The 14,535-nt window shown below is 35.0% G+C and overlaps 1 protein-coding gene across 10 annotated transcripts in view; it reads left to right on the top strand.

The window, feature by feature from the left end:
• The window catches only part of rapgef2b (Rap guanine nucleotide exchange factor 2b), a 153,424-nt gene that overhangs the window by 60,690 nt on the left and 78,199 nt on the right, over positions 1 to 14,535 (top strand). For 9 of the 10 annotated variants that reach the window (XM_069187764.1, XM_006629471.3, XM_069187773.1 and 6 more), the window contains exon 4: positions 10,346 to 10,429. In XM_069187764.1, coding sequence (XP_069043865.1) covers positions 10,346 to 10,429 — 84 coding nt within the window. Of the gene's footprint in view, positions 1 to 10,345; positions 10,430 to 14,386; positions 14,506 to 14,535 lie in introns of those variants that run through there. The other variant, XM_069187815.1, reaches the window with a different exon arrangement.

The following is a 14,535-nucleotide window of genomic DNA, read 5'->3' as shown; positions in this document are numbered from 1 at the left end:
AATACCCAGGCAGTGCAGTTTTTATTTATTTTTTGTCATAAGAATATCCCTGTTACAATAAATTATTAAATTACTAATAAATTATTGGTGCATTCTGAAACACAAAAATCCTGCTTTGCATTGCAGTACAGTTTTGCTACTTATTTGGACACAAAATATCACACAACAAAGAATTTTAAGCCCTTCCCCAGACATTCGAAGAAAGTAATCTCAGCAGGTAAAGAAAGATTGAAGGAACCAGTCTTCTGTAGTCCATTGCATCCCTTCAGTTCACTTTTCCTGAGCCAAAAATACGTAAGTATCCTGACGTCATCGACAATACACTGCTTAACCTAGACCTGAATTATGTGAACATCATTTATTTGCTTTAACAAGTACACAAAAGTCCTTATGGGCTGGCAGTAGGCTGATTTTTCCATTCTTGTGTGTGGGTAGAGATTTTCGAAAGCTGAGTGTTGTTGGCTGGAGTTGTTTTCCCCTTTCCCTCTAAGCTGCTTATGCATAAAACTGTCATCCTGGTAATAAAACTGAAAATGTAAATCTCTGACAGACTGATTTAAAAATGTAAGGTCATTTCTTCTGTACTGCCTCATTTTACGTTGTTCCAGTTACTGCACAGTTTGTTATCCAGGCAGAGGAAAAAAATGAAAATATAGAGTGCACAGAAAAGCATAATCTGATTATCTGATAATTTCCTAAAACTCTGCAAGAATCTATAGGTTTTATTGGCTGTTACTTTATTTTAGTTCTCGCAGAGTGGCCTTGAAGTTAATTAAATTATGCTTTTTCTTCATTTTCTCCTGTTGCAGCTGAGTTTCACTAATGATAACTAGAGCCTACCCGCTGGAGATTAGAGTTTTTTTTGTAGGAGAATACTTTCGCTTTAAATAAAAAAAATCTGAGCCTTTTGGAACAAGCAAGTCAAAATTGGGATGAGGCTATGCGATCACTTCCTGAATATAAAGCAGATGCACTGCATTAAGAATTTCGAGTTCAAATATTTGTAACTGCTTGTCCTTTTAGCATTTGGTTTAGTGATTACCCCTGTTAAAAGTGCTACAGTAAATTTATTCTTGGCAAAAAAAATGAAAATTGCATAATTTAACAGTGATTGCTGACAAATTTGGAGCCATTTGTCATAGGTTTATGTAGTTTTTAATAACGAAAATGTAGATATTGCTGTTAATATTATCAATCTTCAGTTGCTTAAATGTGTATATTTGCATTAACAATGAGTTGAGATGTATAGAAACAAGATCATTTCTTTTTCTGAGAGCAGTCACACTTCATGTTAACATTGCCATGATTGCCATTTTGTCAATCAAACCCAATTCCCTGAGACTGCTGACTTCTGTTTTGATCACTGATCAGCAGCCGACATCAAGGAATTAGCACCATATACCACCTAGCACAGACCTGGTATTTTAAAACAATTTAGATTGAGGCTCGGTCTTTTGTTGTAAGGTGGTTGATGCAACTGTTGACCACATTGACAAATGGTGGCCTGTGCAGCACCTTCTTCGTAAACTGGTGCATTGTTGCACAGCAACAAGACATCATGTCAGCTCCCCCCTCCCCCCCACATGTTTTCCATGGATTCCCCAATCAGCTGTTATTACAGTTTGCAATTTATGAGGATCATCCAGATGTGGGTCACTTGAATCAATTTCTGTACTGTTTGACTATGTTTAACTATGTTTAACCTCCTTTGATTTAAATAATACATGTGCATCTCACAGTAGTCAGAGTTTAAATATAATTTGTGCAACTGAATTCCCCTTGTTTTTTTTAATTCAACTAATTAAAAACTCAAATCCTTCACCCTTATTCCATAACATGATCCTTTACAGTAACGGCATTAGAACTTTCTACACTTTTGAGTGAGTTAAATCTTTAAGAGGAAACTGGCTCATATACACAGAAAATACATACATCAGAAAGTAGGACTTAGGAAGTGGAGCATGTCATCGTCTGGTTCTCTGCTTGCTCTGTTTGCTGCTCTCCTGCCCACCTTGGCATTTACCAATGTAGCAATGAAGTAACACACAGCAAATCAGGGCTGAGACTAGACTGACTTCTCCAGGGTGTGTAGGACCAGTTTCTTGCTATTTTTTGTAGTTGGGTGCCTGCCGTCCCCACACTGCGGTAAAACAAAGCCCCTTTTCCCCATCTATTTTCTGTGTAGTTTCATTTTGAAGCAGGACTGTTTTAAAATCTGTGAGTTCCTTAACTTTGTAGTTTCAAAACAGTTAACCAGTTTTGGGAAATAAAGAACCAGTAGCACACTGAAATAGTAGAACAGTAGGACATCCATTTTGCTGTTATGCAGTCTGTAATTTTATTTTTTCTCCTTAATCATTTTTGATTTTCTTAATTATTTCCAGTACAAGGGCTTATGTTTTTTTCAGAAAACAGCTGAACCTGGCTGCTTAAATGTATTTGCCATGCAAATTTATTAATGAGTCATACTGATACTTATTTTAATACAAACAAGAAGTGAGAGAAACACATACAAGATTTTCAGAAAAATGTATAAAGGCCCTTATAGGTGAGAATGTATAATGTCATCTATCTAGATATTTAATCATTCTGCCGAAGTATGAAACCTTAATTTAATGTAAAAAAACTGACTTTCGAATAGAAGTGATGTGGTTGTGTGTTAAAAATAGATATACTCTGAAGATTGTGTTTGCTTTATTGTTTTACAGTAAATGACAAAACCTTTAGCTGCTGCAAAATGGCAGATAGCACTTCCATAACAGTTTTGTTTTGACAAGGTGTGCACAAGTCAACATCACCATGAGTGGTGATGACAGAATTAGTACAGGTCAGTCAGTCACATTGGCTGTGGTGAAAATTAAAGGTACAATAAAAGGTTGCGAGTCCCCCTTTCTGTAATTAGGAAGAGCAGTAGGACCCAGGGGTTTTCTGTCACTCAACTGAATCGTTTCTGAACTTCATCAGTCTTATCAGTTGGTCATTGATTGCTTATGTCTTAATTCTAATGAGCCAAACTCCTGAAATGAACCATGAGAGATTGTGAGTGCTGTTGCATACAAACTGTGTGGCACATAACTGCCAGACACTGACATGCATGTCTCGACTTATGTAGATGACATCAGCAATTGACCATAATCAGATAGTCACATTGAATGTTCTTTGAATGTCAAGATCCATGGTAAGGTGTGATAATTGGGAGATTGTCAGTACAGTAATTTCTTATGTTTGATGTGGGAGAGGTAGTGGACATCTGAACATTTCTTAGGCATTATGCCATTGCTTCTTAATACCATGACAACATCATCAACTGCCGCATCATTTTACCAAGATGGCATTTACCACGTTGAAATATCATTACTGTAGAAGATGATCGTAGTCTACTGAGGCCAATAATGTCTGTAGGTCTGTCAGCCACAATACAGTATGCATCTTGGACCTCCTTGGGATACATCTCCATCAGTATGTTACCCAGCAAGTCTATTTAGCTCAAACGATTTGGACAATTGTATTGGACTGCACCTTTCATTCAGCTGAGTTGACTCTTTGGAGGCAAGTTACTGTGAAGCCTGACTTGCTTCTAATAATAGACCAAGCTATTACTAATAATTTCAAGTGAAATGAATTACTATCCCTTGTTATTTGAAACCTGTGTGAGATATTGATGTCTTTAGAAAGCATTTCAAATTGATAATGCCTAAAGCACAGAACTGATTGATTTCTACAAAATGTTATGTTTTTTGGGTTCTGCAGTATTAGCTGATGACACTCTGTGAACAGAAAAATTTTGCACCATAGGAACTGGTCCAAAGTTTTTCTTAAATTCTATTGACGCAACGAGTGTCAGTTGTGTAGCATACTGACATTAGAATGAGATGGGAAGATGCTCATGATCAATTACAAGTTTTTGAGTTCTGATTTTGTAGAATTACGATTATAGATTTGTTTTTTTCAAACCATTAAATACTTCAACCAAATAATGACTTGTTCTGTCAGAATATATTGACCTAAAGTAAGTGAAATATGACATGTGACAAGGTTGAATGCATACTAGCCTGTGTTTTTTTTCATACAGTAGTAATTATTTATCATTAGGAAGATGCCTACCTGCTCTACAAAATCTAGGCCAAGTATAGATGCCGTGAATTATATATATTCGCTTAAAATACTTAGTCCTTAATGATAGTTTCCCATTCTAGATTATTCTGAACATGTATCTTGTTTCCCCAGTGGTACTTTTGTATGTTTCCTAAGCCTGGTTTTTCCGCTGAACAGGACTTCTATAATGCAGAAGTCAGACAATAGCTTGAATGTAGTGTTAAAACCATTGCCCAAACTAGAAAAATCTTTTTTACCAAGGATCCTGGTGGTAAAATAACAGATTACACACTTAATTATTTTTTTCATCAGTTGTCTTGTTTCTTTTTCTTTTTGTCCATTTTTAGTGTCTGAATTTGTATTATATTAAAATGGCTAATAGTTAATGAGTTTGTAAACTGACCTTTTGGCTACAGATCAGGAAAATCATGTTTAAGCTAATGAAAAAGTTGTTTTCTGGTTCAAAGGAACATAGATGGACATTTTATTAGCATGGAAATTTTACATTTACCTTGGTTTTAAAGATGCCCTTAGAAAATATGATATTTGATTTCACAGAATGCTAATAATATAAAGTAGTACCTTTTGACATTTCTCAGATATGCCTGATGTGCTGGAATATAATATAGGTAAGGTTTTCAAAAGTTAGTTTTTATAGATAGTATAGGAAACAGTTGTTCTTATGCTTCTTACAAACTATAGAAACAAGTTCTTATCTTCTTGTTAGCAACTAATATGAAAACCTAATTTAAATTTGTTGCTATAAACATTGCACTATCAAGAAGTATTTAGCTTTTAATGGTTGATATAGTTCTAACAAACATGACATGAAAAAGACATCTTAATACCACCTATTGTAGTCATTCAGCATAAATTACTAATTGATCAATAATATACTATAATGGATTAAATTATATCTTCCAAATATTTTTTTGTATTTTGATCTGCAGATTCTCTGCTGGTTGGGATCATTTGGTTATACCCTTGAAAACACTGCTATGTCCTGTTACGCCATCTTATGCTATTTTTTATCTTCCTTTTCCTTTTCTTTGTTTTATCTTCTGTGATCTTTTGGAGTAAGGATCTTAGTCAGGTCAACATTGTTAACCGATTTTCAGCTGACTCAAGCAGTTAAATAAAGGAAGATTCTGATGCTAGTGCTTGTTACAAAAAAGTCCATAAAGCACTCTGTAAGAGTACAGTTTTATTATTCAAATGTAGTGTAATGTATTAATAATGTTGAAATAGTATACATTTGTATTATTACATTTCCAGAGCTAAAGGATTTCAAGTCCTGTATTTATTTTTGAAAAGTAGATGTTTGTTAAAGACCCTACCTTATCTTTTAGAAAGATATATAACATGCTTCTTCTTTTTGTATTTATACTTGATTTATAAATGTCATTGTCCTGTTTTTTGAAGAAAAAAGTTAAAACTTACCTTACTAAATTTGTGTTGTTTATTACAATGCCATCACTTTGTAATTTTTTTTCCCTAGGTTAGCTATAATTTTTCCATAACCTTACTGGCAACTTTGCTTTTGTCCCCCTTCTTATGATTTAGTTTTATGTTTGCAGTTCTCCAATCTGTACGTACAGCTCTGATCCTTAGTTACAGTTGAAACATCCTAGTTACAGGTCTGTGATTAACTTCCCTCATTTCTTGAATTACAGCTGAGAAAATGCTGCCAGGCCCCAGTGATATGAGTTTTAAGTCATCGTAGTCCCTCTGATACCTTGGTGTCAGTTATGTTAGAATTACGCAGTGCTGATGGAACTCCTTCTGTGGCCTAAGGCGTTCCACTCACTACATATTTTTGCAAAGCCCACATGAAAAAATTGATTTGGCACATTTTCATTAATATTTCTAGTATTAATCAGATATTAGTTCAGGTGGGTAGCTGCGTCAGCATACGTACTGTAGGCTGCCAAGAATCAAGTAATAGGTTTATTCCGTGCTGAAAAGAGAAGAAAGAAAATGCATCTTGGCTATGGAGCCAAATAACACTGATATTATTCTGAAAACTACTTAACCTTGTATAATTTTACTTTTATCAAGTGTTTTGCGTTATTTTAAGTCAGTATTTTTCTCTATTCCTTTTTGGCTTGCTCTTTATGATTTTGATCTCTTTTCAGTTGCACCTGTATTTTTATGGGTATTTTGGGAGTCTCTGTTCAATGTGTTGAACACTCTTATTTTGCACTCTGATTTTGTTCTAATTTTCTCCATTCAACTATTTAGGTAATATTTTTTAGGTATGAAGTACTTTTGAACCTTTAAAATTGTTTTTTATCAATAATAAGTCTTTTGACCTGTGTGCATCTGTTTCCAGTTCAAGTTATACTCTGCTTTTCTAACTATAAGCCCCAATTTTAGAGTAAGCCTCTAGAGATAGCATTCATCAAAACTTATAATATTGTGGTCATAATTCCCCAGTTTTGTTCACTTTGAATCACTTTATTTAGTGCTGTATGTTTTAAAATACTGTATAGATAATAGGATCTTCCCTATAATATGTCTTTACACAGAGATGTTAAAAAGCCATTATTAGCCATGATACAAGGAAGCATAAAAAGATAGCAGTTTACAACTAGAAAGTAAGTTGCTGCTTGTAAGGGAGTTTAGTCTTATTCTACCCTATCCCCATCTCTCCTAAAGAGGGTGTTTCGCAGAAGATCTCCGTACCTCATCTTAAAGGGGAACTGCAGTCCCAGTTTCTTAGACCGGTTATTAAATCTTGTAACAAAATAAATTAATTGACCGTATCACTAAATTTGACTAATTCTGAATTAAGCACAAAATTGTGAACTTTCTACTTTGTGAAAGTGCTGGATAGTCACCATGAAAACCCCAGGTATTTTCATGGGTGAGTTTGGACAAATTGAGACATGATGCAGCCCTTCCTCCTCAGTAGTCACTGTAATGACTAATGTAATGTGATGTACAAGTGAATGCAAGCTTGTGCAGCAGACATTTCACAGCAGAAATGTTCCAACATGATCTGAATGCAGGTTTTACAAGTAAGCTGTATTTGTCAGCAAAACCATTTTGAAGTTGAAAGCAGTATTTCTAATGGATTAAAAGAGATGTATTCACAAGCCTGCTTGTTTACAATGTAATGAGGCTTCTTAACGTAACTGGACGTTTTGCCCCGTTCTGAATCACAGAACTTGGCTCTACGCATACCTGGAAATTTTGACTATTTTGTGATGTAAATTGGAGGCTTTACAGGTTACTGTGACTATTTTACTATCATTGGGATTTGAAATGCAGTCATCAGTGTCAATTCTTTCTAACCCTGAAATATTAAAATAGCATTGCAGTTCACCTCGTGTGGCCTTGTTTCTTCCCCACCACCTGTCGTCCACAACACAAAATAGAAGCAAAAGCAAAATCCTAAAGCAAGGCTTTTCATAGACTTTGGTTTATTTGACATACAATGACCCTATGATCATTTTAATGGAGTTTTTAACAAAGGTTTGTGAGGGATGACAGCAACTGAAGCCTCTCGCCTCTCCTCGTCTAGTTTGTAATTCCCCATGCATTCATCCTCTCATAAAACAGAAATATTGTGTCGTATTTGAATCTGGTCCCGATAGACACCTTCAGCCATGAGGATTAAGTAAAAAGTTAAGGTGAAATCCTCAATTAACTTTCCTAAATGCATGCTCTTATTGTTTTATGTTCCAAAGCCAAATTAATTTCGCTTTACAGAATGCTGTTTTATTCTGATTTTGAGTCTGCTTATTAATTTGTGTGTAAAATGTTGTGCCTGTCAAATTGGTATGAAATTAAAGTGTATTTCTTGGAAGTATCTCCTTGGGTACATTTCTTTCTTTTTTGCTTCTTTTACTTTAGTTGTTCTGCTTATACTAAGTGGTTCCCATGAGTGTTGTAGCTTCAGTGCATATTTGATAAATATTTCTAAAGGTTGGTGGAAAAGGAATGACCCAGTTCAGTCAAGAAAGCATCCGTGCTGTACTCCCAGTTTTATTTTGCTGTACCTCATCATGTCTCAGTCCAAGATTAATATTTTATTGTATTGTTGAGTAAAGCAAGTGGAAGCTAAAGCTGTAGCTGCAAAAGCTCTAAAGAGGTGAATTTTTAGACATAAGTAGTGAGCAATAAATGTATTATGTAGAGTGTATGTTTGAAAGGGTTCGTTCAGGTTATGAGTATAACAGGTGAGGGTTGAATAAAAAGCCGTGTTGAACCCTGTATTTAAGCTTGAACCGATGCCATTACAGTGTCAAAGAGATACAGATAAATTTGGTAAAAGAGATGTTATGACTTAAATTGATGTATTACATTTCACTGGGAGGATGTGTTCGTATTAATTTTTTTTAAATAAAACTAATTTGGTTGTTTCCTGAAGAGCCTGTCTTTCTCCGTTATTTTATTTATTGAAGTTTTCTCAAGTATGGTGTCATTTTTTCTTAAAGTCTGTAGACAAGCAGTGCCAAGATGAGAAACAGTTTAGAAAGACATTTATGTTTAGTAATCTAAACTGACTCGGAGAAACACAATATATATTTTTCTTACTCAAAAAAATGTCTTCCATTTTTAAACATTAAAGTGATTTATTTCCACTTGATAAGCTTATTTTGTATATAGCCTGTCATTTATTATCTTTTGGCTAAAGCTTACTCATGAATAAACCATGTTTCAATACACAGTGGAGGTTGTGTGCTTAATTGAGAGCTGAATGCTACTTGTATAAGATTATTAAAATGAGAATGGAACATTGGAATCCTTGACATATTTCAGTGAATTTCTGGGTGATGACAGAGAAAGAGTATTGTTTGCTTCATGCTGAGAGTCATTATATCTATATTAAGGACTGTGGGACCAGTTTAAACTCCAAAATAGGACTTAAAAGTAGATGGCATACTGTATGTGGGAAGGACTTTCAGTCATCTTTCCCCATTATTTCTCATTTTTATTGTAATTTTTGTATTGTACTGCTCATAATTGAATGCTGTCCTGGAGTTAAAAATACCCTTGCAGGCTGTTTGTCATTTATCTTAACGTAATCTTACGGTGGCTACATTTGCTGCTGGTTCAGCCTGAGAAAGGGTTTAAACCACAGACTCCCAAGCCTGATCCTGGTGACCCCAGTCTTTGCTGGGTTTTGTTCCAAATGAGCCTTGATTACCTACTTAAACCTGAAATTAAACTAACAATTGACCAATTGTTTTCAAGCATTGTTTGAATTGTTTTCAGTTGTGGAATTGGAGTAATGTAAAATGTTAATTTTTCAGAAATGGCAAACAAAAGGGTCTGATTGATCAAACTGTGAGTTCAGTTAAGCAGTGTACAGTAAACATTCTAAACCTTCAATCACCAAAACCAGAATTGGGAAACCCTATTTTAATTTCAGAAATTTCTGTATTACTTTCACCTGTTTGCCTTTTTTATGTTACCAGGGAGTAGTTTTTTCCACAAATTAGACTTTAACTCATTTATCTTTCATACCAAACTATGAAGTATTTATATATTCTATTTCCAAAATTCAATTTAATGATAAATGACATAGCCTTCATTTGCAAAGTGTGATGCATGCTCAGTTGTTACACTGATGCTAAGATTTAATTAAACTTTAGGTGCGGGCAATTAAATAACAATGAACACATTACATATTTAGAATTGAGTTTCCTTTATTTTTTTAGTGGTAATGTGTTTCTTAAAACTTAAAATGTAGGAAACACTGAAAGCAAAATAGTTAGGAGCTGCCAAAATATGAAGAGATTGCTTCATGCATGAAAATGGCATTTTATTGTGACAACTAATTTAGTAATAAAAGTGTTTCTAGTTTGGTTTTGTCATTTCCTGTTAACCCTCTAGCAGTTCCTGTTCTCTAGAACACAGTTGAGTATCCCAGCATGACCCAGATCTCTTTGTCCTTGAAAGGTGTTGGTTTCCAAACTCTTGAAGGCCACCAGCATAAGCACGCATATTTTGTGCTTGAATGCTGCTCAGTGAACTCCTGCAGGGCTCCCAAAGATTTTTTTGCAGCTGTGGTAAAAGCACAGACAGAATGTCCCACTTTTTTCTGCTACAGAGTTTAAACCTGGTAATTGCTTCCAGAGCAGGGTGAAATGACAGTTCCCACAAGCTCAACAGTTAATGTGTTTAGACTCATCCTGCACAGGGTGCCGCACTGATCGTAAATTTTCATTGCTGTTTTCCTTCTGTTTTGTGTGTATTTTTTGTGTGTCTGTTTCTCATTATTTTTCCCCTTCCATTCCAGCCCTGATGACATTGGTACCTGTTGGTATATCCTCCTGTCTGGTTCAGTATTCATCAAAGAATCCATGTTTTTGCCAAGAAGCAGGTATGTCAGCAAAATATTCGTTTGCATGAAATTAGTGTTTTTTTTCCTCTGAATGTACATGTACTATGTAAGTTTTATTTGCTGTGAATTTTAATTCATGGGTAAACGTGACTAACTGAAGATACCGTGGGCGGACTTGTAGCATGTTGTGGAATGGTAAGCTTTCATGCTTTCAGTCTAGGATGTGATGAGATGCTGATATGAGCTTGAGTCCTGCGAGAGCCTTACCAGTGTGTTGAAATAGCCTAAGCACAGGAATCTAGCTGGGTTTACTTCAGTGTGTTTCAACAGCTATGTCTGAGTGTCTGATAAAACCAGGTAGACAATGTCAAGCTTTAACTCTGAATTGTGGGTCTAAATAAAATGTCATTGTTCTCATTGATGGTGATGGGTATGATATTCTGTATAGATCGATAGCAGGTTAGCGAATAAGGTGGAATGTTACTGTAATGTCCTTTAGCACCACAGTGATGTAAACCTTTAAACATTGAAAACGATGAAAATATTTGGAAAAATTGTCACTAAGAAAACAAATATGTAAACTTCCCCCTTTAGATTCCTTATGTCCTGGTTTATGACAGAGCTATCTCTTCAACATTTCTATGTTATGTGGATAATAAATTATTATAAATGAAGCTACAAACACTTTAAATTAAACCTTGAAAAGATGGGTATGTTTGGTGTTATCAAACATGCTGTAATTTGCTTAATATGAATGTTTTTGTATTTTTTGTTACAGATATTAAAATTAAACTTTAAGGCGAAAGACATTCCAGCATTGATCACAGGAGTAGTGTATCTCAACAATAATGCAATGTAGCCTAATTGAAGAATGACTTGGTAGGAGACTTTGTACCATTTTAAGGAACTTTGCATTAATTGTCAAGGGGAATGGTGTCTCATATTTACTTGATGACATGGAAAATAAATGTTCCTACTGGGAATCTTCCCAGTGTTTCTGTAGAATTTAAAACATTGCACACTGCAGCTCCAAATCGGTGTAGGGATACTCCTTGGCCGTGATGTCCGTGCATTGGTTTAAGATGCAAAGCAAAACAGATGAGCAACTCTGAATCATTTCATTGCAAATGTCCATCTGAGGCATGAGCAAGCTGTTTCGTCTAGTACAGTCCATTGAGAACTTCACAGAGAGGGATACTATGGTCAGGTTGCAGTGCATAAACCCCTTATTATACTTAAAATGCATTTTCGTGAGTAAAGTGGGGCAAAGAACACAGACAGTGGTCTACTAAACATCACACTGTTCTTAACATGTGTGGCACACATACTCATCTGAAGCCTAGAGGCTTGGATGCTTGTTTCCCACGGTGAAGGGTTCTGGCAGCTCTGTTATGCTGTGAGGTGGATTTTCCAGGCATTGTTTAGGTCCACTCAACCTTTTAGAGGGCAAGGTAAATGACAATAAATACAAAGCCATTCTGAGTGATCATGTTCATTCTATGGTGAAGCATTTCAATCCTGATGGAAATTGAGTTTTCCTGGATAACAATGCCCCCGTCCTCATGGCATGAATTGTCATTGAACGGTTTGACGAGCATGAAAACAATATAAACCGTATGCCAAGGCTGTCCCAGCCACCAGATCTCAACCCAGTTGATCACTTATAATTAAGAATATGGAGTGGTGCTAGAGAGCATATTCCACCACAGACAAGGAAACACCAAAATGATACGTTTCTCATGGGCGAATGGTGTCGCTCCCAACTTCTAGAATCCATGCCAAATCTTATTATATCTGTTCTGTCAATTTGTGGTGGCCTACTATCCTATTAAGACATGTTATGTTGGTATGTATGCTGTTTAAGCAGTTACCTGTATGTCTCAGTGCCCCATTGCTTTTAACATATACACATGCTGAATTTGGAGTCCCTCTTTTAAAATCATTCCTAAAATTATACATTTAGCTGCATCTTAATATTCTAATGATGTATCCTCTAAACAGTGTTATGAATGTTTGGAATCCATACTACCCAGTCAAGAGCGATTAATCCTTTATTTATGGTACAACAGTAGCAACCTGATAGATATTTGAACACTTAACTTTCAGGTCCATAGTTAAAAGCCCTAACCACTACTGCACACTGGCATCTGAAATTTTCATTTTGCATTACTGTAAATGGTGGCATTGTTAGTGGTTCAAGTGTTGTTTCTGAAGGACATATTGTGCCATTATGAAAATCTGATATCCTTTTCATTTGATACTTATCACTGAAGGATTTTCAAAGAGGTTGTATTAACCTGATATTACATTGTTGCTTTTGTTTGTTAGACTGTAGGCTGGTGAAAATATGACTTCTGAGTGTTTATTAATAATACTTTTATGTGAAACCACTTTATTTTAAGTCTTTCACAATTAATAATTCTACTGTAGCTTTGTTTTATATTGTGCTGTAATCAAATCGAATAATGCAGATTTATGTTTCTGTTGGTATATTGCCTGTATGTGTGACCACTGTGATTTATCAGTCTTCAGGTTTGATGAACCTGGTGGAATGAAGAAATGTCACACAAAGCCAACAACATAGAGATTAATTTACTTGTTTCCTGATCAGAAACAGTTGTACTCATTCCTAGTAATCTCTGTATTTAACTTCCGCATGTAACTGAGTGCTTCTCATTTTCTTATCTCATAGTGCCAGTCTGTTTCATTAACAGGATTTTGAACCATTCATTGGGGAATCAGTTCAGTTACTTTTCTTTAAAATCATGTTTTTATTTGCTTACTGCAACTGTTAACACTGATCTTAATTTGCAGTTTTATTGAAATGTTCTCCTGTGAAAACCCAGGTTGTAGCAAGATAGTTCAGGCAGTCTTTTAAGTTTTCAGATTGTCTAAACCACTTTATTAATCTCCCAAACCATAAAGAAAATGCCCTTTATCAATTTGTGTATTGTTTTTTAACTACCTGCACAGATACAAACATGCATATAAAAACAGATAAAAAGGAATTAAATGGACAAATGAACTATTTTAAATCATGTCTCTAAAATGTATAGTTAGAAAATAAGATATGCATTTACTAATAATGCATCTAATAGATATACTATTAGAGGGTTCATCTGTTTTTAGATAGCACTACCTCAAATTTTTGTATATTTTCAGTTAGATATTTAATTAGGATTCATTGACGGAGAATTTAGTCTAAAATATTAGTCTAAAAATTAAAGCCTTTTAAAAGGTTTGAATTAAAAGTGTTCTCAATATCCTAAAGAAATATTCTGCCTATAACAGCTAGGATAATAGCCTTAAGCTTTTACTCTGTATAGGATACAAACTAGATCAAGAGAGTCAACCCAAATTGTTGATTAAATTAACATTGAAATTAATTGAACTTTTGTAAAATTAAGAGTGTATCTAAAATATGTTTAGCGTTGAGAAATTTTATTGAAGAAATATAAAATCTGTAAAATTAGCATTTCAGAATTTTAAGGTTTTTTTTTCTTTAACATCCAATTTTTGTGCGTTCTTTGTACGTTTACCTGAAAGCAGTAATTATCGAACATTTAGCTGATTTTTATTCATTTCTTGCCCTGCTTAAATACTAAAAGGGCTAAAAAAATAAACACAGTGCTTTCTATAATTAAGATTGTACTGGTATAAAATCTCAGCTAGTGTTAATCGTAAACTAGCATGTGCAATTACTTCAAAACACAACAGCTAAGAGGTAATTTAAGATGTAGGAAACTGAATAAAAGGTCATGTTGCTCAGTGGTTTAATATCTTTATAATTGTAAAGGGTAAGCAGTCCAATGAATTGACAATTGACAAGAGAGCAACTATATGGCTGATGTTTCTCAGGTGTCAGAGCCGGTATTCGGAAGCACTACACTAGGGGGACAAAATGCTGCACACATATCAGCAGCTAGCAGAGGTGGTTAGGTCACCCTGGCAGGAAATGAGCCGTCCACAGGAATGTTGGCTTCAGTCCTCTACACGTACAGCAACAGAAGTGGGAGCCGAGATTCAGAGCACACAGGGATTGCACCGAAAATGGTTGTTTCAAAAGGAACTAGTGGATGGAGTAAACTACAGTGTGGATTTCAGTGAACAGAAAGGTCAGATACAAATTTACTGTTGCTTCTATT

The sequence above is a fragment of the Lepisosteus oculatus genome, chromosome 1 (assembly GCF_040954835.1).
Source record: "Lepisosteus oculatus isolate fLepOcu1 chromosome 1, fLepOcu1.hap2, whole genome shotgun sequence".
NCBI lineage: Eukaryota > Metazoa > Chordata > Actinopteri > Semionotiformes > Lepisosteidae > Lepisosteus > Lepisosteus oculatus.
This window is presented reverse-complemented; position numbering and strand designations above follow the sequence as displayed.